At 41.7% G+C, this 23829-nt stretch overlaps 1 protein-coding gene and 1 non-coding gene across 5 annotated transcripts in view; one reads left to right on the plus strand and one right to left on the minus strand.

Annotated features, from left to right (window-relative positions):
* Window positions 1-23829, plus strand: part of KLHL32 (kelch like family member 32) — a 240989-nt gene that overhangs the window by 96481 nt on the left and 120679 nt on the right. For all 4 annotated transcript variants that reach the window (XM_066254361.1, XM_066254357.1, XM_066254363.1 and 1 more), the window contains exon 4: window positions 4591-4698. In XM_066254361.1, coding sequence (XP_066110458.1) covers window positions 4591-4698 — 108 coding nt within the window. The remainder of the gene's footprint in view (window positions 1-4590; window positions 4699-23829) is intronic.
* On the minus strand, window positions 14738-14813 carry TRNAS-GCU (transfer RNA serine (anticodon GCU)). Its single transcript has one exon. It is a non-coding gene; the product is annotated as a tRNA-Ser (tRNA).

A 23829-nucleotide genomic window follows, 5' to 3' on the forward strand; every position in this document is an offset into this window, starting at 1 on the left:
AAATGCCTAGCTTTGACTTACTTGGATTTAGCTTATGGTAGATACTTTCTTTTTAACTTTAGCTGTGTCTTATATACCAGGTTCTAAAACTTCTTACATCCTGAAAATTCTTTCTTATGTTAAATTATTTTTGTTTACAGCAGTGTAGACAGAACAGCTGGACATCATCCACAGCTGAATTTCCCAAGAGCTGGTTCGTTCATTCATCTATTCATTCACTGTATTTGTTGCATGCATGCAACGCTAGATCCAGGATCCCCACAGTGAAATAAGGAAGACATGGAACCCATTTTGATGAAGCTTAGTTTACCTTTTCAAGAAGATCGATGCTAAAAGATAGCACTCTTAGTCTCATCACCTCTTTTGCTACCAAAGAGGCTTTGTCCTTCCCATGGGCTCTGGCAGGTCTGCCGCCATTGTTTCTGAAGTTCGGACAGCCTGGGCAGCTGGTGTTTCACTCTGTCAGGGGGCCAGGTTCTTTCTTACTTTGGTGTTATCCCGTGAGCCTTTTCTAATTGAGGTGTGTTGGAAGTGTGTTAAACCCAAGACTTTGACTTTGATTTAATAATTACCTTTTCAAATTAACCAATTTACTATTTTTTAAAAATTATGATATGTTAAATTTGTAATATTAAATTTATAAAAATATATGATATGAAATCAAGATGGAAGTTATTGTGTTAATGGCAGTGATGGGTTTTATGATGGATTCTGCCCTTAAATTGGGTATAGGAGGAGGTGGTGAAAGTGAAGTCCTACAGCCAGTCACAGGAACTTTGAGTAGGATTGTCATTAGGAAAATATTAGAAAGGAATGGATTCAGGCAGAGAAGAGGGGAGGGGGCTGTTTCTTAACTCTCGGTCCAGTGGGGATTGAAAGGAGATGCGGGAGAGCAGAGTAGGATAGTCAGTGTGAATTAGGATGGGAGTTTCTATTTACTAAGCATCATCCTCATTTTACAGATAAGGGCTTGAGGTTTAGAGAAATGAAGGACTTAGCTGAGGTCACTGACATTCAAGGTGAATTGCCCGCATGACTGGTAGGTTATAGAACCAAGATTTGAATCAGATGTGTCTTCCTACAAAGTCCTGAAAATTAAAGTTTCAAAAGGCAGTTGTTAGAAATACACAGGTAACTGATGTCCTTGATAATGATCCAAACAATACCATGTAAATGAAATAATAGTTTCTTCCTCTTATCTATAACGTAGCCACAACGATCAGTTTGGTGCTCCTTTATTGCTTATGCAAACATGTACAAATAATTATGTACATTATTCCCAGGGCTGTGTCCTTGCCCCAGCCCTACCAAGCCAGGCGTCAAGTTCAGTAGCTCGCACCCCTCTGGTTGAAGATGCCTGTTCTATGCCAGTTGCCCTGGTTGCTTTTGAAAGGCACCTACGAAAGCAGATTTAAAAAACTCCCTTGGCAGCTTGCTCTGTTATTTAACTATTGCTCTCAGGAACTTTTTTCCATTTCATTAACCCAGATAATTCCTTTGCAGTCTGAGGCATCTCTCTCTTGCTCTGCATACGAGATTGATGGAGAGCAGCTGGTCACCCTATCAGGTGCAATTTCAACTTGGAGGAGCTGGGGAAAAAAAGTTAGTGTGAGGAGTGTTAAACCCTGAAACACCAATATAATAAAAAACAGACCTTGGAAACAACTGAAATTTCTTTCATGTTCTTTTTAAAGTGTCGCTAAAAAGTCTAGAAGCAAATTCAGAATTAAGCAAATGGAAAACTTTTTTATTGTGACCTATGATTTTTAATTTTAAAAGTTAAGTTCTTCTACAAGTGCAAAGCAGAATCCATTTAACATTAAAATCTATTATTAATTTTTATGTGTAGCCATACTTGGTTTCCAGATAACCCCAAGAATCTGGTACTTCTAATGTATCAATCGTTTTAACTGAGAATATATAAAAGAAGCTTTAATCTCACAAAATATACTGAATGCTTTCCATATTTACTGTCATATAAACTTCAAACAAATTCATTCATCCCATTTTTCAGATAAGAATGTGGAGTCACGGGTTATATGTTTGTCCTAGGCACTTGCCAGTTATCGCGCTGAATTGCTGTGCTTCACCAAACCAAGGATTATGTGACTTCAAAACCAATATTCTTAACCTACCACACAGTACCTTAACTGCAGTATCGACTCAGTAACTAACCAGGTTGCCAAATCTGCATATTGACCATTTGCCTTTACAGTAATAGATTTTAAAGGATAGATTTAGAGCACTACATTTTAAAGCTTAAATTTTTGTTTATAATAAACTACATTTCTGAAAGTTAAGAATATTCTTAATTTAAAATGTATAGAACTATGAAGATCAAAAATATATCAAAATAAAAAAAATTTGCTATAAGGTGTATAGTAATAGATTGGCAAAACAAAATTTGACTTTTTTTTTTTTTTTTCATTTTTCTGAAGCTGGAAACGGGGAGAGACAGTCAGACAGACTCCCGCATGCGCCCGACCGGGATCCACCCGGCACGCCCACCAGGGGCGACGCTCTGCCCACCAGGGGGCGATGCTCTGCCCATCCTGGGCGTCGCCATGTTGCGACCAGAGCCACTCTAGCGCCTGAGGCAGAGACCACAGAGCCATCCCCAGCGCCCGGGCCATCTTTGCTCCAATGGAGCCTCGGCTGCGGGAGGGGAGGAGAGAGACAGAGAGGAAAGCGCGGCGGAGGGGTGGAGAAGCAAATGGGCGCTTCTCCTGTGTGCCCTGGCCGGGAATCGAACCCGGGTCCTCCGCACGCTAGGCCGACGCTCTACCGCTGAGCCAACCGGCCAGGGCAAATTTGACATTTTTAAAATTAAAAGGACAGGGTGAACTGAACTATTACCCCATGGAGCAGTGAGGTAGGTGTGTAGTGTTGTTGTTGTTGTTGTTCAGGGGTTTTGTTTGTTTGTTTTATTTTTGTAAAGTTAGCCAAACTGCAAAATCTGAAGAGACAGTCCATCCAGACTTCTCTCATTCTGATACCAATCGCAAGTTTGAGGAGATTCCTAAAACTACTCTCATGTTCAGTAATTTGCTAGACAGAGTCACAGAACTGAAAGTTTTTATTCTTGCGGATTTTTCTTATTCAGGGAAAGGATGCCAATTAGAACCAGCCAAGGCAAGAGACACAGAGGCAGGTGCAGAAGGGGACCCACTATAGGGCTTCTGGCCGCCTTCCTCCTGTGCAGTCACAGAGTTACCTCCTCGGGCCATGCTGTGTGACTGCACAGAGGACTGTTAACGGGAAGCTCTCCCCAGCTTTTGGTGTCCAGAGTTCCTACTGGGGCTCACTCACAAACTGCGGTGTGCGTGACCTTCATCTTCAGTTCCTCTGGAGGCCAGAACTGATATGGTGTGGTTCAAAGCCCCTGTCACAAATCATGTTCCTGGACTGTCAGTGGTCAAAGCCCCCAGACAAACAAAGACACTGCTAGGGGGCAGGATATTCCAAGGGCCTGGAGATCAGGTTCCAGAGCCCAGGGCATAGTTAGACCTTTCTTTGGGTTAGGGCGGTTCTTTACTACACAGATGTATATCGCGTCTTGATAGTGCATTTCATCATCAGGAACACAAAATTGAATATTCTCTTTATACCTATTAAGTCAACTTTGGTAGGTCACCTGGATAAAAGCTCTTGTGTGTGGGGGATGCAAACCCATGCTTTTGTTTAATTTGGCAAGTTTTTATTTTTTTATTTTTCAAGTTTCCTTTTGACATCTTAATCATTCAGTAGAAGAACTGATTTTTAGTAAGTTGGCCATTTGCAGAATTGGTTTGGGGTCGAATTTTCACTGAATCACTTAGGTCAGGGATCTCAAACTCGTTGCCATGCGGCCCGCCCACCAATTTTGTGCGGCCCGCAGACTAATCAAACTTCGTGGATTAATCTGCGGGCCGCACAAAATTGGTGGGCGGGCCGCATGCGGCCTGCGGGCCGCGAGTTTGAGACCTCTGACTTAGGTAGTGGTCTTAAAATCAAGTGAGTATCTGAGCCACCTGGATGGCCCATCACAGCATAAGGTGCTGGGCCCCACTCTGAGTTTCTGATTCAGTCCGCTCTGGGACCCCAGCCCCAAGAGTCTATAACAGTTTCCTGGGCTATACCCATATCAACAGTCCAGGAGCCACATTTTGAGAAGCAGGGGAATAGATTGTGTGATATATGGTAGAAGAGAGGGGTGAGATCTACATGGAGGTGGGGCAGGAGTGCTACTTCCCGTGTTCTGACGGCAGGGGTGTCTGGGAGTGCTGCACATTTCCTGGTAGCGGTGAGACACTGGCCCAGATAGAGAGAATGAGTTCAATGAGTGAATTTAAACACAGTCACCCCAGAGAATGGCCTGGGGGTGAAATGAGACTTTGCGTGGGGAGGCATGCCGTGTTGTTTGGGTTACTGTACCTGGTGGGAGTGATTTGCAATGACCTGTGTAAATGAAGCTTTGTCAAAGAATTCAGAAACCAAACTCAATCTTGAAATTGTAAAACTTTCCTTTCCCCTAGTCGCTCTAGGACTCGGGCTTGTTCCCCTGCTTTTTAAGTCCCATAACTCTGTCTCTTCCTCTCTTTCCCACCTCAGGCAATGTTCAGTCTTTGCATGGTGGAAAGTGGAGCTGATGAGGTGAATCTACACGGTGTGACCAGCCTGGGCTTAAAGCAGGCCCTGGAGTTTGCATACACAGGACAGGTATGGTACAAAATGTCAACTAAGAGGCTGAACTTTTAACTATATCTAATCAGAGGAGCTTCCCCTGGAGGCATGAGATTTAGTTATTTCTCTTGTCATTCATTTTGATGTTTAAAATTTTTCACATCTTTAATTTTGTAACTAAAGTGATAGAAAAGTAAGTACAGCACTATGATTTTAAATATGACCCAGGGAACACAGTATTTTAATCTTTGCTTAGTATTTTGCTGGTATAATTTTAAAATATCCTAAAGAACTATTATATTGGAGTTTGCAAGATAACTTGCATTCTGAAGCTCAGTGACTGAGTCGTGGCTTTATTGGCTTAACATCAAGACCAACAACAAAAAAAGTAAATTCCCAAAAGGTTATGTCTTGCATCTTGACACCCTGTCCTCCACACAGATCTCTGGGGTCAGGATGTCAAATAATAGATTAGAATGTGATGGTTTGAAAGCCAGAATTGTTCATTACTAAAACTGTTGAAGGGCTTACAGGCATCTCCAGAGTACATAATTACTCTCTCTCTCTCTCTTTCCCTTTCTCTCTCTCTCTAATGAAAGAGTAATAATGACAATTAATAGAATATAAGAGCCGTATCAATGTACAGCTATCACAGCAAATCAAAGCAAAACTGCATAAAGACAATATGAATTCAAATCCGAAGCTTCACGGTTCTTACCTAGTTTGATGTTAGTGCAACAATTATTATAACACAGATAACCTTTCATTTATGTTATTTTTGAATTGAGATATAAATGACATATAACATTGTATTAGATTTAGGCATACAACATAATAATTTGATATTTGTATATACTGCAAAATGATTACTACAATAAGTTTAGTTACACAGTTTTTTTTTCTTGTGATGAGGATTTTTAATTCTACACTATTAGCATCTTTTAAATACACGATACAGTATTGTTAACTATAGTCACCATGCTGTAAATGACATCCCCAGGACTTACTTATTTTGTCCCTGGAAGTTTATACCTTTGACCCACTTCACCCATTTTGCTTGCCACCCCCCCGTTTTTATTTCAGAAATACTCAACTAAATCAATGTAGACACAGACTGGATGTTTATCTTCTTTTATCAAATTTGGTTCTTTAATTCCATTTCATCCAACTATAAGATGCTCAGGGTCTTCTGTGCAAAAACCAGGGCCCCTTCTTTTGACAAGTTCACATCCTGATGGGAGAAAGAGGCATATTCAGAATTCTATGCCCTTACTATGATGGGGGTAAAGTAGAAACAGAATATAAGACACAGTGTGGACAAGAGGGAGGCTGTGGTCAACTAGGGTTGTCAGTGTCACAGAGGAGGTGGTGGGATCTGTTGAAGAAAGTGGGAGTTCACTCTTCCACTAAATTTTCTTCTCAGGCTTATTAAAGTGTCTGCCATTGTCCATTCTCTTTTCGAGAGCTAGTAGAGTTTGAGAAATGTCTCACAGGATAATTGAGGCAACTCAGGCTGCTGAAATGAAAATCCTGTAGTACTTAGGAAGGGAGAATCACCCGTCAGGTAGCAAGTGCAGAGGGGAGCAGAAGGAGATGGGAAGCAGGTTTCGCATCTGCCCAGCCGGAGGTCATGCTTTAGAAAGTGAGGGAGACAGTTACTGTTCACCGTGTTGCTGACGCATATTCCTAGTGAGGTGAGTAAATAATGTGTCTGCTGCCTTTTGGTTTAGAGACGTAAAAACAGATGCCCACTCTAAATTGCATTGTGTATATTTCTCTCTTCACATCCGAATTACAGACACCCCTGCATTTGCTCGTCTCTAAAGCACGATTGATAACCCACAGCTCACGCTTCACTGGTGTGTAATGGGGATGAAATAGCAAATACTGTTTTTTTGATAAAGCTACCCAAGAAAATGGTTTCTGTACTTAGCTTCATTAACAATGTTTTAAGCTCAGAAGCTTGAATCATTTGTAAACAAAAGGGTACAAAAACTGCCGCGAAGGCTGAGGTAAAACACATGTGCAGATCTAAGGGGCTGCCTTCCTGTTTGCGTTGATTGCTCTGGGATTTCTTTCACAACATATATCCACGTAGCCTGAGGCAGAAAGGTCTAGGAAGCACAAGCTGAAAATGGCAGGAGGGGAGCCGACTTCTGGAAGGGTAAAAGCTGACTGGGAAGAGGAAAGAAGTTTGCAGTAGGGCAGCCATACCCCATTGCCCTCGAGTCACAGGCTCATGACCGCTTTTATGAGGAGAAAGCCACATGAGACTATTTGGGTAGTTGGTGTTAATGCTTAAAAAAGTAAAAGCAAGTCCTAGGGCCAGACCTGGAGTTGTATTTATTCTGTCCAGTGAATCATTCTTGACATGCGCATCCCCCGAAGGATGACAAGCCTGCAGCTTCTGGTAATAACTCAGCTGTTCGGACTGTGCACCACAGCGGGAACAGGCAGTGGACTGACATTTCAGAGAGCACCTTCTGCAAGAGCCAGGGCACTGCCCTGAGCACTTCTGTGCTGTTTCACCTAATCCCGACAGCGCTGCGGAGTGCAGTGAGCTCATCATAAAGATGACAAGCCCAGGAAGGTGCAGTGAATGACAGAGCCTTCTCCCAGTGTATCCTGACCCAATGAGTCAAACCTAGTCCTTTTAATATCAAAGCCATTGTTCTTTCTTAATGCCCTATTCCGTTAAGAAAATGTTATGTCGTGTTTGTAATACTTTGGTGAAGGAGGTGGGAACTTTTTAGACATTTTAGAGAGTGTGCTCTTTTGATATTTCTCTCAACCTGGGAACCTTTCCAACACTCAGTTCACAAGCACTATGGGTTGCTGTTCTTATACTCTGTGTAGGATGATTTGCTGCAGAGTGGAAGTTAATATTGTGTTTTGTGGACAACATATATAGCAGTTTGATTTCTTTCTCTCCCTCTTTTTTTTTTTTTATTGATTTGGGAGAGAGAGAGAGAGAGAGAGAAAGAGATTGAGTTATTGTTCCACTTATTTATGCATTCATTGGTTGATTCTTGTATGTGTCCTGACTGGGGATAAATCCTGCAACCTTGCATAAATTGAGATGACACTCTAACCAACTGAACTACCTGTCCAGGGCTGGCAGTTTGTCTTCTTAAACATCAAAATGACTTTACAAATAATAAATCTGTTTTCCCTTTGAGACATGAGGACACAAATCATGGCAAAATGTGAAACTGTAGTATACTTAGGAAACACAAAAAGCTGCTTTCTCTTACTATGGAATTAAAATGAACATTAAGCAGAGTTTGGAATACAGAAGTGTGAGTCAAGTCATAGTTTTTCAATTCCTTGATATTTACTATTGTGAACAGTGGGTGGTAGACTTGTAAAAATCAGATAATATTTTACCTACCTAGAGCTATTTCTATTGACAGTTGATTATACCTTTAGTCAGTTGTAGTAAGCATAGTATACAGTATGAGTGTTTTAAGTGTCTGGAGTTTGTTGCTGTCTTGGGAGAGAAATGAGAAGTATAGAGTGGGCGTGATGTGAATGAATGTCACCAAGTGTAGCAAGATGTGTGCATGCTCCTCCAGCACACTGCTCTCAAGCCTAGCCTTCCTAAAATTGGTCACAAGTTTCATCCAAGATATTTTAAAGAAAAAGTGAACTTTTCCCCTAGCGCTAATACGTCTTCTGAAAATGCTCTCATATCAAGGGACTTACAACAGGGCTGAGAAAGCACGCACTCTGCCTTTGCACTAATTAGAGACAAGCCCTGTCTGTGGGCACACCCATGTGGGACACAGCTTGAGCAGAGCCAGGAATGCATCGCAGCCCCCCCCCCCCGGGGCCCTCACACAGCCACGCATGGCAGAACCAGCCATGGAGGGCAGGCAGCTCTGCCAGCCTCCTAGTGAGCTGGGTCGAAAGCAAAGGGTGTGATGCAAACTGTCACTGGGCAGATCTGCCTTAGGGAGAAAAGTGATCCTGAAAACACCCACAAGCTCTCACTTACAGTGTGGGCAAGAGGACCCTGTTACCCTAGCCGCCCTCAGATGCCTCATTTTCTTTCTTTTTTTTTTCTTTTAATCTTTCTTAAGTGAGAAGCGGAAAGGCAGAATGACCGACTCCCACATGTGCCCTTACTGGGATCCACCCAGCAAGCTCCCTATGGGGCGATGCTCTGCCCATCTGGGGTGTTGCTCTGTTGCTTGGCAACCGAGCTATTTTTAGCACTTGAGGCAAGACTGTGGAGCCATCATCAGCACCTGGGGCCAACTTGATCCAACCGAGCCATGGCTGCAGGAGAGGAAGAGAGAAGGGAGAGGGGGAGGAGTGGAGAAGCAGATGAGTGCTTCTCTTGTGTGCCCTGACTAGGAATCCAACCCAGACATCCACACAGCAGGCCAACACTCTACCACTAAGCCAACTGGCCAGGGCCTCACCTCACTTTGTAACTCTGGCCAAGAATTAATTTGTGTTTGAGAGCAGTCCTGAGTAGAAGAGGTGTGAGAAGGAAGGGATAAAAATGGGTTCTGATGTAGATGATGCCTGGTAGGAGAAATCTCCATCCAACCTAGGCAACAGGTCAGCCACCCAAGAGCAAGCAGGCATTGCTAAGACAGCCCAGCCAGATCATGTGAAGCAGTTCAACTGAGACCCTTTTATAAGCAGAAGAGCACTGCTCTGAAAGCGGAAGGACCTCCAGCCCCAAAAGTCTTGGGATAAACCTTTAGGAATTTGAGTGCCTGGACCCCAAATGGAAGCCAGTGGACTGAGAACCACAATGAAGTTCACTGTTTAGCATCTGGCTGTGATGATGTCAAGGAAGATAGACTATATACCAGGTTCTGTGCTAAATCCTTCCGTATTAAACCTAGTTAGTTTCTTCTTACTTCTCAGGGAACTGTCTTGCTCTTCTGTCCCTTTAGTCTGATAGATTCCAGAAACCCAAAATAGGAAACAACAATAGGAAACCAAATGATAGTGACACTCGTAGTCCTCTTTAAAATTCTCCACCTCCAGGGACTGCTAATTTTGTCAGCTATGACCAGCTGTGTCATCTCTGCGCAGCCGAAGAAAAACGGTTCTTTGATACCTCTCTTTCCTTGCTTTTCATTATCCAATTACCCCAGCCCTTGGCGTCTCCACATCAGGGAAAAGCCGATTGCTGTGGGGACACACATCCTCATACCTTTCCCCGACCCAGAGAATGCTTTAGCACCATCTTCACCGGAGTATGTTGTGTAACCATTAGTATTACTGTTGACAAGTCTTTGGAAATCTAGACAAGTTTAATAGTCTGTTAAGTGAAAACAACCTTTTTTTACTTTTTTTTTTTTTTTTTTTTTTTTTTTAGCTATAGTAGTAGTCATGTACAAACACTCATGTAATCCAAAACTAAAGGAAATTGTCCCTTAATTTTCACGGTTCTATGTGCTAAAGTTTTTCTTCCTGATTCCCAGTTGATTCCCGAATGCATTCACATGGTTTTTTAAAATCAAGTGCTGATAGGGCATATACTGTAACATTACATGTCAGCGATCATTGAAATTGTATTTATTCTCCAGAGCAGAAGACTTTCCTCTTGAGACCAGCGTATCAGGCCTGGCTGCAGAGTGGCAGGAATCTTAATTAGAACTGCCTTCCTGTGGACCATCCCTTCAGGGATAGATGTGTCAGTTTTCATGGGGAAAAAGTCCCCATCAGATTTACTTATAAACATCACCTGGTTGAAATAAATGGTTGACATGAAACAAATCTGGGAGAAAATTGTCTTTAATGCTTTTGTTGGGAGCAGTGTGAAGACTAGACACTGGTTTAAATATTTTAGCTGCAGAACCCTTTCTCCACCAGGCAATACCCACAGGGTCCTAGTGGAAGGCTCCCGACGCACCTGCACCATGCCTTAGGCCCGTGATGGTGAACCTATGACACGCGTGTCAGCCCTGACACGCATAGCCATTTTCGATGACATGTGGCCGCATACCAGAGAAGTATAGGGCCGCATGCCGAGAAGGACGTTTCATCCTCGGCTCCTGCACGGCCAGGTGCAGTCGCCGAGGATAAAACATTTGCTGTAGTGCAGACACTCTGTGCCGGAGGTCTGTAGGCCAAAACAACAGAACTGCAGCACGGAGCGTCTAGTTCTAGGACTTCCAGTTAGGCCGTTTTTCTCAAAGTGACATACCACCCGAGTTATGCTCGTTTTTTTTTGGCAAATTTTGACATGCCAAGCTCAAAAGATTGCCCATCACTGCCCTAAACTCTAGAGGGAACAGTTTAAAATCTACATTCTGAAGAAGAATATTTAGAATTGTTCAGAAAGTGATCATTTTCTCCTCACCTTAATTCTTGTCAGAGATGTGCCAGAGTCCATAGCTGGATTGTTGACCCAGAAAGCGTGAAGGGTGAAACAAAGGGAGGAAGTTTGTCTCCATCTGTGATTTTCTGCTTTCTTGCATCTTTTGAAGCTCTACATTATTTGCCTTTGGAGAGATTTTTTCTTTTATCTGTGGGGTTTTTTTTGTTTGTTTGGGTTTTTTTTGTTTGTTTTTTTGTTTTCATTTTTCCGAAGCTGGAAATGGGAAGACAGTCAGACAGACTCCCGCATGTGCCCGACCGGGATCCACCCGGCATGCCCACCAGGGGGCGATGTTCTGCCCCTCTGGGGCTTCGCTCTGTTGCATCCAGAGCCATGCTAGCGCCTGAGGCAGAGGTCACAGAGCCATCCCCAGCGCCCGGGCCATCTTTGCTCCAGTGGAGCCTCGGCTGCGGGAGGGGAAGAGAGAGACAGAGAGGAAGGAGAGGGGGAGGGGTGGAGAAGCAGATGGGCACTTCTTCTGTGTGCCCTGGCCGGGAATCGAACCCGGGACTCCTGCACGCCAGGCCGACGCTCTACCGCTGAGCCAACCAGCCAGGGCCTATCTGTGGGTTTTTAAACAAACAAGCAAGCAGATGTGTCTGCTTGCTGTTTTAGGGGGAAGATGTTCCACGTCCCTAAGCGTGGTTTTATAAAAAGTGTTGGCTAACTTGACAGACAAGAACCACATAGAAGAATTCTTGGGGCCCTGGCCGGTTGGCTCAGCGGTAGAGCGTCAGCCTGGCGTGCGGGGGACCCGGGTTTGATTCCCGGCCAGGGCACATAGGACCCGCCTTCTTCTCTGTCTCTCTCTTCCCCTCCCGCAGCCAAGGCTCCATTGGAGCGGGGATGGCCCGGGCGCTGGGGATGGCTCCTTGGCCTCTGCCCCGGGCGCTGGAGTGGCTCTGGTCGCAGCAGAGCGACCCCCTGGAGGGGCAGAGCATCGCCCCCTGGTGGGCAGAGCGTCGCCCCTGGTGGGCGTGCCGGGTGGATCCCGATCGGGCGCATGCGGGAGTCTGTCTGACTGTCTCTCACCGTTTCCAGCTTCAGAAAAATACAAAAAAAAAAAAAAAAAAGAATTCTTGGAAGAATTTTTATGGCTTCCAAGATGTCAAGTATAATAAGTCTTGACATGGTTTTGTGGTCAAAAGTGGTAAGGTTGGGGACATAGTCATTTATTGTGAAAAAAATGAGAAGGGAGATTTTAGAGGTCCAGGTCCACACTGACCCCTCAGAAGCTTGCTTTTCTCACAGGAGGACCCAAGAACAACTCCACCACACTCAAAGCCCGTTTGTTGCTCATGAAGAACAGTTTTCTTAGACTGTGTGAAGTCATGTGGGCAGGGCTCCCACCAGGAGAGCAGGATGTGTTCTGACAGTCTCTGCTTCGCAACCAGCCTGTTCTCCCTTATTGAATCTACGTGTGCTGTCTGGTCACAATTTACTCAGGGTGTTGTTTATACTTCAGGAATTATAAGGCCATTTGCTTAACACTTCGATGTCCGAAATGTCTCTGTGGAATGAAGTTAATGGCCGCACTTCTGACATCAGCTTTCCAATTTGGTAATAAATTCAATATTTTAACTAAAAAAAAAATATTTTCTAGGTTTTTCCTAATAATCTGCAAGACTCCCAAGCAGGCCCACAGTGGTTTGAGAGGGAAAGTAGAGGTGATGGGCTTTGGCATTTATTCTGGTTGGGGTGGGGCTGGAGGGTTCTCCACAAAGGCGGGACTCGTGTGGGTTGCACTTCCCACCAGCGCCAAGGGAGGAAGTGCCTGGACTTACCTGCACTTTTCACCAGGTTTGGGATGAGCAGGGAAGAGGGAAAGGTGGGGCCTAAAAGCTGTCAGCAGTCAAACATCAAAAATGGAGTCAGACTCTATTCCATGAGTCTAGTAGCCTACTTGAATAATAGTCACATTTCAGGCAGATATTTTTCCTTTTGAACTTTGTGAAACTCAGTCACTTAATGAAAACGAATGTATTTGAACGGTATTCTTACAGCATTTATAATCTTTCTTGGCATTAATTCTGGGCCACGGTGCTTGAGCTTGTGTCTACAGAACATGCACACTGATAACATTGTGGGGGCCTCTGACTATATGAGATCATAGTAGATGGCAAGGGTGGGTGTGGCCCCTCTGTCTTATAACCTTGTATAAATCTCCATTCAAATGAGATGGAGTTGCCTTTCTTTCCTCCATTCTCAACTCTGCTACCTCCTAACCCCAACCTACTACCAGTATAGGGAATAGAAAGAGAAGTACTTCCTGTATACCCTTAATAATGGTTTATTGTCATAAGTGGGGTAATAAACAATCAGTCCTTTCCTCGCTGACCTCCTCCAAAGTAGAAAGGCCTAACATCCTGCAATTCAAAATAGTAGGTCAACCTACTTAGGTAACTCAGGGTGGACGGTGCGCTTGTTTTCTTGAATGTCTCAGTAGAGAGTTCTGTGGCCAAGCATTGTTATTTTATGGTGCCCATGTGGGATTTTTCCTTTGCTGTGTTGGATGAGCCATTTGCTCAGTAACTCCTGTTTTGGAATAGTTCTAAACAGAAATCACTATAATTTTGTTCTTTCTTGATCATGGAATTTCTGAGGGTCGTTCGCCCTCAATCATTCTTTAAGGAAATTCTGACCTTTCCTGCAGGTACTCCATCAAATCACCTCTGGATAGAGCGAGATGAACAGTTTATTTAGTGGAGAATCTTGATTAGCTCCTTCATTTGGTAAGAAAATGTCAGCCTCTTGATGGCTACTTAAAGTACATGAATTTTTCCCTCTTCAGTATAAAAGGGTGATTACATTCCTGCCTCAGCCTGTTTGCTGGAGAGTTCTCACTGAAAGTTCATTGGAGAGAAATTGCACATAGTGGATTCCCAGAAGATAGGCAGTCTGTCCATCTGGCTTGGTGGTTCTCAACCTCATCTATTAGATCTTAATGTAAAAGGACCACCTTTACTATCCTGAAGTAAAATTTTTAGATAATATAACCTCACTCAATTACTCTAACCATCGATAAGAATGCCTTAAGTATATATAAAGAACAAACATAAGGAGAAAAGTTACAATAAAAGTAATTTGTATTTCAGTATGCACGTGCTTGGACAGAACCCCTTCAGAAGACAATAAAATGGTCACCTCTCTACCCCTGCAGGTAGACCGGCCATGCCCTGCCTCGGACAGCTGCATGCTGGTGCAGACTGAGACATGAATGTTTTGCTGGAAACTGAGATACCACAAAGCATGTCCTAGGTGACACAGTTTTCTAAAATACTGAACAACTCTTAGTAAAATTACACACAGAACAAGACAATAGTCTCCTCATGTTTTTTATTGTGGTAGTTGTGCTGAAAAATTTATTGTATCTTGAGACAAAAAAAAATTGTGTTTATATATAAAACACATAAATAATGAGATTCTGGGTTTAGATTTTTTATTTTTTTATTTTTCTGAAGGGGAAACGGGAAGGCAGTCAGACAGACTCCCGCATGCTCCCGACCGGGATCCACCCGGCATGCCCACCAGAGGGCAATGCTCTGCCCATCTGGGCCGTTGCTTTGTTGCAACCAAAGCCATTCTAGTGCCTGAGGCAGAGGCCACAGAGCCATCCTCAGCGCCCGGGCCAACTTTGCTCCAATGGAGCCTTGACTGCGGGAGGGGAAGAGAGAGACAGAGAGGAAGGCGAGGGGGAGGGGTGGAGAGCAGATGGGCGCTTCTCCTGTGTGCCCTGGCCGGGAATAGAACCCGGGACTCCTGCACAGCAGGCCGATGCTCTACCACTGAGCCAACCGGCCAGGCCAGGTTTAAATTTTTATAAACAAATTTTTTACTATATGCGTGGCCAGAAGGGCATTTAAATGTGCAGGATATGGGCACTTCTTTCTGGTTGGTGATTTTCCCATACACTGCATAACATCTAGCATCCCTGGCTGCTGCCCTGTAAATGCCAGTCGTGTGCCCACTTCTGGGACAACCAAATATACTTGCACAAATTTCCAAATTGCTCCCTAGAAGGTTGTACTGCTGTTATTAAAACCCACTGCTCAGCTATTCTAAATGTTATACCCAGATCAAGGTAGAAAAGCAGAAAACAGAATGTCTGGGTTTTAAACATCTCTTGATTAACTTTTACTTTTTATGCAGTTTTCTATAAAATGCACTTTTGATGGTATTGAAAGTATAGTCATTCAGTGAAACTCTTAATGTCTGCAGGAAAATTTTCATTAGATTTCAGAACCTGGAGAAGCCAGCTAGGATTATTTTAGTATTGATTTTTTTTCTAATCTTGTATTAGGTCTCATTTCCTTTTTCATGTTGATGCTGGGGAACTTAGAGGCACATTTGTGGCTCACTTTTAATAGCTGTGAGGATATACAGTATTTACATATATATGTAACTTACATATACATATATATATATCCTCTCCTAACCTTATATTACTTTTTGTTTCCTGTTTTCTTTAGCTTGAGATACTTATGTTCCTAAGTTTTAAATACTTGTATTGATGCCTCAAATGAGATAGAGGATAAGTAAATCAATAAAGTGAATAAAGAGGTTTGGGACCGCTGTCTGAAAGTTTGTGGAATCCCAGGAGTACTTAAATGTATTTTGTAGGCATGAATAAAATACTACATCCATTAGTTCTGCCTACAAGAATTTAATGTCTCCAAATTCCTAAGTTCTATAAATAAACCATTTCATTTGCTTTCTAAATTTTTTCCATTCTTGTTTCTAGCACTAAAGATAATGGTCTAGCAAATTCGGTAAAAATAAATTACATTTTTTATCTTTGAAAATGAAAAAAAATCACTCACATGTTCATACAACATAAACAAGAATAAAAGCAAAAAGCAATATTCATCCAAATTCTCACTTACGCTTTCTATATTATCTGTCTGGTTTTTTCCTGCTCTTTTCCCATATGCATAAGTAATTATATATAGGTTTTTCAGCTATCATTTACTTTAGTTTGTTTCTTTTCTAGAATTAGGAAAACGTACATTTATCCATAAATGCATAGTATGTAAATAACATCATGTTATTATAATCCAGTTTTTCCCTTTAATTTGGATTATTTTAAGTAAATGCATAGACCTGGAATTACTTGATCAAGAGAAGAAACCTTTTTGTGAGTGCAGGAATTGCCTTCTGAAAGAGTTTTACAGTAGTTGCTGTTGTACAGTATATATTTTTAAACAACTTTCCTTAAAATAGAATTCTTGAGCCCTCTGCTGGGAGCATTTAGTATTTGTATGAAGTAGTATTATATATGGGCATTTTACAATTCTAAATAGAATATCTTTTAAAAAGAAACCCAATTGATAGCAAAATATATGGTCTTTATGGTTAATTTCAAGATTAGGAAACATAACAGGTCAAACAGATTTTTTGAGTAGATATGTATTTCAAGTAGATATCCATTTGAGTAAAATAATGGTGTAAACATTCCAACAAAGGACTAATTCCAATGCATTGAGTGTCCTTTGTGAATATCTTTTATTTCCTTTGTGTATTTTACAAAAAAAAAATCCATTTATAGCTTACTCTGAAATTGAGATTTATTAATTCATAATATTTAATGAGCACCTGTATGTGTTAGGACCTTCTAGAAGTTAGGGATGTATTGATGAGGGAAAGTGCACTGGGAGTGTTTCCTCGGAGTGATTGTAATTGCTAGACCAATACACCTTTGCATTTGTTGGAAATGGATAATTCAGGGGCCTGAATTATTTGTGAATTGAGCATGATGAAGTACCTGAGGATGTTCGGTGCTCCAAAATTGCACCAGTTCAGGTAAGAAAATGAGTAATTGAGCCTTAGTACTTTGTAGAGTACTTCCAGAAAAAATAGCAGATTAATTTGCATTTTACTCCACAGGGAGTTAAAATAGCCATTTGATATGTGGTAATAATGGAATAGATATAGCTCCTGGAAAATTTGTCATAGCCATACATCCTTATGCTAGCATGTATATGTAAGGGTAAAAACAGTTTGGCATGGCCCAAAGAATACATAGCCAGTGATTTAGGGGGAAACAAGCTTGCTTCCAGCCTGTGGCAACTCGGGAAGATTATTGGCAAGTCCCATAGTAGGTCTCCACTCTGCTGATTACTGCTGGAAAAAGTCACTACTTTCACTTCAAGTTCATTATCCTAAATCTCAGAAGGTACTCATTCTTGCAGGCAATGCTCATTTGTTTCCCTAGTAAGTTTGCTTTCCTCCTCTCCCTGATAAACTTCTTGTTACTTCCCTCTTCTCAAACCCTACCCTCCTCCCACACTCTACCTCCAGCACAGACACCACAAGTAAAACTCACCTTCCATTGAGAAAACAGATGTAGACAGGAAGATGGACTTTCACCATCAAGTCCCCAGGCCTCCCTGCTCTCTGCACTCACTTTGTATTACTATCCTTTAAGGAGGAGGGGGTTAAGCTCTGGTCTGACTCCCTCTGACCCTGTCAAACGTCACTCCTGTGATCCTTGTTTCTGTCTCTTCTGTCATCAGTGTGCCCTTCTCTACTGGAATATTCCTACCAGCATATAAACGTGCTCTATTGCTTATCTTTCCTTTTTTTTTCTTGTTCTTATATTCTGCATCAGGTGCCATTTATTTCTCTGCTTTCCTTCACAGCAGAACTGATGAAGAGTTACATAAATGTAGTCACTTTTATTCATTTTTCCACACACTTTTCCCCTCATCAAGTCTGGAGACTTCCATCTTCAGCATTCCACTGAAACTGGTTCTTGACTGTCGTAGATAGTGCTAACCCAATTAAATAATGTCATTGTGACCTCTTTGCTTCATTCAGCACAGCCTGCCTGCCTCTCCAGTGCAGACTTTCCCTCCTGGCCTTGGTGACACCACGCTCTGTGGGCTCTGACTCCGCGCCCCGCCAGCGCCCTTCCTCATTATTCCTTTCCAGGGTCTTCGCTTGCTTCTTCCCCCATCTAAGCTCTGAATTCGTTCTGTATCAGGATCTTCCTGTTTAGTCTAACTAGCTTCCTTGGGAGTGTCATCCAGACCTTTATTATTTGGCACAGTTTTTCTTTCTTCTTCTTTTTTCTTTTCTTTTTTTTTTTTGTGTGTGTGTGTGTGAGAGAGAGAAAGAGAGAGGAACGGAGAGACAGGAAGGGAGAGAGATGAGAAGCATCAATTCTTCATTGTGGCACCTTAGTTGTTCATTGATTGCTTTCTCATATGTGCCTTGACCCGGGGGCTACAGCAGACTGAGTGACCTCTTACTTAAGCCAGCAACCTTGGGCTTAAGCTGGTGAGCCTTGCTCAAATCAGATGAGCCCGCGTTCAAGCCAGTGACCTCGGAATTTCAAAGCTGAGTCCTCCACGTCCCAGTCCGATGCTCTATTGACTGCGCCACTGCCGGGTTAGGCTTTCTTTTTTCTTTTTTAAAGTGCAATCTTATGCTATTGATCCCCACCCTCCACCTACCCTCCAGAACAGGGATCAGCAAACTTTTCCTGTGAAGGGCCAGGCAGTAGATAATCAAGGCTCTGTGGGGCACACAAAGCTCTCACCACTACTCAACTCTGTGGTTGTATGATGAAAACACCCAGAGACAAGTATGTAAATGAACGAACATGGCTGTGTTCCAATCAAAATTATTTATGGATACTAAAATTTGAATTTCATCTTTTTCACATATCACAACATATTACTTATCTTTTGGGATGTTCCCAAATACTTAAACAAGTAAAAACCATACTTGTACATTAGCACTTAAAATAAGAATTACTTAGGAATAAATCTAACAATTTAAGAATAAGATATACATGAGGAAAATCATTATACTCTGATAGAGGAAATCAAAGAACTAAATAAATTGAGAAATTTTTTACATTCCTTGATAGGAAGACTCAATATTGTTAAGTTCTTCCCTACTTGATCACTGCAGTCCTAACCGTAGACCCAGTAAGTTATTTAGCGGATATCAACAAACTGATCTAAAGTTTATGGAGAAGAAAAATCTAGAGTAGGCAACACAATTTTGAAAAAGAAGAACAGTGTTAAAAGACTGACACATACTGACTTCGAGGCTTACAATAAAGCAACAGTAATCAAGACAGTGTGGTATTGTTGAAAGAGTATACAGTCAATCGATGGAAAAGAGTCGAGAGCTCAGAAATAAACCTACATAAACTTTGTCAATTGATCTTTGACTAAGGAATAAAGTCTGTACAACGGAGCAAAGAGAGTGTTTTAACAAATGGTCCTGTAACAACTGAACACCCTCATGCAAACCCCCCCCCAAAAAAAACTCAAAATGGATCACATACCCATTGTGAAATGCAAAATTATGAAACTCCTAAAAGATACATAGAAGAAAATCTAAATAACCTTGACTTTTTAAATGTAATATTAGAGTCATAAAAATGTATCATTTATCAAATAAATAAATGATAAGCTAAAATTCATTAAAATTAAAAACTGCTCTCCAAAATTCAATGCCAACAAAATGGTACTACAAACCACAGACTGGGAGAAAATATATTCAAAAGACATATCTTACAAAACTAAACATTCTTATTGTATAATCCAGCAATTACACTCCTTGGTATTTACCCAAAGGAGTTGAAAATTTAATATCCACACAAAAACCTACACATGAATGTGTATGATAACCTTATACATAATTTCCAAAATTTGAAAGCAATCAGTATGGTTTTTTAGAGATGAATAGATAAACTGTGGTACATTTAAACAATGAAATATTATTTGACAATAAAAATAAATGTGTTATCAAGCTACAAAAAGACATAAAGGAAACTTAAATGTGTATTACCAAATAAAAGAAGCCCATCTGAAAAGTTTCCGTACTTGGGATTCCAACTACATGACATTCTAGAAAAGGCAAAACTAAGGATATAGTAGAAAGACCAGTTGCTGTCAGAAGTTGGGGAGGGGAGTTCTAGGGCAGTGAAAATAATCTGTATGATACTATAACGCTGAGTACGTGGCAATCTCCATTTATCCAAACCGCACCTCAGAAGTGAACCCTAATGTACGTTATGGACTTTGGGTGATAATAATGTGTTAAGATAGGCACACTGAGTGTGACAAATGTACCGCTCTGGTGGGGGATGTTGGTAATGGGGAAGGTTATGCACGTGTGTGGGCAGGAGGGCTATGGATTCCATGTACTTTCGGCTCAAGTTATTGTGAACCTAGAAGTGCTCTAAAAATTCAAGTGTATTGATAAAAAAAAAATGACAAAATTTTTTTAAGTGCACGTAAATCAGTTTTCTTAAACCATTCCTAGTTCGTAGGCCATCAGAAACACGTGATGGGAGAGTTTGAGCTGGAGCTCAGTGTGCCAGCTGGACCCGTATCTTTCTGTCTACGTGATATCTCTATTTGGAGGGCACATGGGCGTCACAGACCTCACATGTCCCGGGTGGAGCTCTGGCTCCTTTCTGGAAACCTGTTTCTTCCTTTGTTTTACTTTTTTCACTTAAAGGCAGCACAGGCTAACTGCTTAGCTGAAACCTAGACTGTGAGTACCACGCACCCAGGAAACTCGTGGTCATATCCACAGTACCTCGAAGGGTCTCTGGAACACCCTGCAGGCACTCAAAAGAGATTTGCCATATATGGGTGAATTTCTCTGCCTCTGGTTTCTTCATTTGCCACACAGTGATGTTTACCTTGTGGGAGTGACGAGTGGGGACAAGTGTTAAGGAGAGATAATATATATGAAATTACCTCACATGCACCTGGCGTGTGGTAGGCAGTGTATAAACACTGGAAGTAGGAGTCCCTGTCTGTGAGTAGATTTATGTTTTCCTGGAACTAACAACAACCACAGTAATAATAGCAACTATATATTTTTAAACCTATAAAATGTGCCAGACACTATTCTATGAATTACCTGGGTTATCTCATTTTATCCTTATGTAGACCCTATGAAAGTAGGTAGTAGTCATCCATTTTATACCAAGATACTAAAAACAAACATGTCGGTGACTATCCCAGGTTCCTGCAGTAGACCCTAGCACCATATACTTTTACCTCCATTCCTTATAAAGCAAGTGCAGTGGTACCTTGACACACGAGCACTTCAAATCACAAGCAATTTGAGACTCATGGGATTTTTTTATTTAAGTCACGAGCAGATATTTGAATCAATGAGCTTCTGCCACCTTCCACTAGAAGGCCAGCCAAACTTTCTGAAAGGGAGGAAGAAACAAACTTCCGTGGAAAGGTTTTTGTTGAAATGGCCTCTAAGTGAAAGCGAGGAAAGTGTGGCGAAAAAGCCAAAAGTCAATGAAGAAAATGATGATGATTAAGCAAAGTAAAAAGCAATTAAATTAAATTTTGCAATTGAATGTAGTGTTAAGTGTGTAGAGAGTAAGTTATGTTAAGTGACAGCACACAAAATGAAAAATCTCCTCTTCCAGTCTCCTCCCCCTTCTCTAGTATCTTTGCCTGACCTTGAAGGTAAATACACTTCATAAACCAGTTTACTTCTTTACATTCTCTTTTATTATGTTTGTGTGTGTGTGTATATATATATTTGTTATTTATAAAGTACATTTTCTTATTTAAAAGCATATAAAACAAAAAATTCGTGTGATTTTTGGGGACCAGAACAGATTAATTGTATTCCCATTAATTTAAATGGAGAAATTAGATTTGACACACAAACAAATTTAATCATGAGCTGGCCATGAAATGAATTAATCTCGTGTGTCAAGGTACCACTGTACAAGGAATTCCCCCAAATGTACATGGAATTGGATTTCATATGAAGAGTTATTTCATAGCTTCCTTCCATGAAATGAAGCTTTCCCAGCCGAGCACGCCTACAGCATAGTGTCCACCGCTACCTTAGCATGAGTTGCACCACAGTGGAATCATTCCGTTTGGCTCTTTGCTCTCTCTGTGCTCAGCACTCATTATAGCACAATATGTAGTAGCCAACTGTAAATGAACACTAGCCTCGGCCCTATTCATTCTTTCGGAGACCTTCCATCTTTGGATGTATTTTAAAGTAATGTCTCTTTCTTCTTTGGTCATGCTAGCGCTGTAAGAAATTAGGTCTGTGAGGAGAAGCCCTTCATTAATAAAGCTCTATGAGAGGAAAACTTCCATGCTCATCACACTTGGAAGAGCATTAGTTATAAAATAACTCTTAATAATTAATTTGGCTTTTTAAAATGACCTGTAATGACCATCATGTTTCATTATATATAATTGCTGGGACTGCTTCTTTCTTTTGAAGTTAGAAACCATCAAAAATTTGTTTTAGCCTGACCAGGCGGTGGCGCAGTGGAGTGTTGGACTGGGATGCGGAGGACCCAGGTTCGAGACCCCGATGTCGTCAGCTTGAGTGCGGGCTCATCTGGTTTGAGCAAAGTTCACCAGCTTGGACCCAAGGTCGCAGGCTCGTGCAAGGGGTTACTCGGTCTGCTGAAGGCCCGTGGTCAAGGCACATATGAGAAAGAAAGCAATCAATGAACAACTAAGGTGTCGCAGTGAAAAACTGATGATTGATGCTTCTCATCTCTCTCCTTTTCTGTCTGTCCCTATCTATCGCTCTCTCTGACTCTCTCTCTGTCTCTATAAAAAAAAAACCAAAAAAACCAACAAAACTACTTTCTCAAGTGATGAAGCCATTCTTAAGATAATGTAAGTATAGATACTTTATCTTTACATGTTGCTAAATAATATATTTTGTTAACTTAAACATAATGAAGAAAACTATGTTGGAAATGACTGCTGACTGAACTATTGATCTCAGGGCTTTGAGTGTCTAAAGCACGTTAATAGAGAAGCTTTAAAAAGTAGGGTTTGCTGATACAATGTGAAAGAAGCAGGTTTTTTCATGTGAAGAATTATGAAACTTCAGTGAAATGAGGCATCCCCTGACGAGTGCTCCGACAGCACCCTCTGGCAATTGCTATCTTCACATCAGTTATACCAAAGCTAATAATTCCATTTGACTTCTTTCATTTCTCTACTCAAGCTAGAGTATTTACTCCATTATTCTTCTGCGTACCCTACATTAGGAAAGGAAGAACTGATTTCAGCAGCAACATCTATAGACTGGAAAATCCTTTAAATTGCATGAATGATAATTAAGGAAATGTTTGCAGGACAGCATGTTGCTTTCCTGGTAGTGTAATGTTAGCATCCTGATCTGGTCTAAGGTTTCTTCCTAGCATCTTAGAGGAGGGGAGGCTTCTGCAACCTGAAGATGATCTTAGAAATTTCAAATGAATGAAATGCTTATGTGTAAACGTGGGAAGGAAAATAATAGCATCTCAAAGTGATTTCTACACCTTTCTTTTCTTCTTACTAGAATATTTTGTTTTACCATTGATTTTTTTTAATGTTCTTTAAAAATATTCTGAAAATCAGGCCCTGGCCGGTTGGCTCAGTGGTAGAGTGTCGGCCTGGCCTGCAGAAGTCCCGGGTTCGATTCCCAGCCAGGGCACACAGGAGAAGCGCCCATCTGCTTCTCCACCCCTCCCCCTCTCCTTCCTCTCTGCCTCTCTCTTCCCCTCCCGCAGCCGAGACTCCATTGGAGCAAAGATGGCCTGGGTGCTGGGGATGGCTCCTTGGCCTCTGCCCCAGGCGCTGGAGTGGCTCTGGTTGCGACAGAGTGACACCCCAGAGGGGCAGAGCATCGCCCCCTGGTGAGCTTGCCGGGTGGATCTTAGACAGGTACATGCGGGAGTCTGTCTGACTCTCTTTCCCCGTTTCCAGCTTCAGAAAAATATTTTTAAAAAATCTGAACAAATCTGCTTTCTTTTTTTCATATTCTAATAGATGAAAAAGCTGGTTGCTTTTTTATGA

The sequence above is a fragment of the Saccopteryx bilineata genome, chromosome 1, assembly GCF_036850765.1.
Source record: "Saccopteryx bilineata isolate mSacBil1 chromosome 1, mSacBil1_pri_phased_curated, whole genome shotgun sequence".
NCBI lineage: Eukaryota > Metazoa > Chordata > Mammalia > Chiroptera > Emballonuridae > Saccopteryx > Saccopteryx bilineata.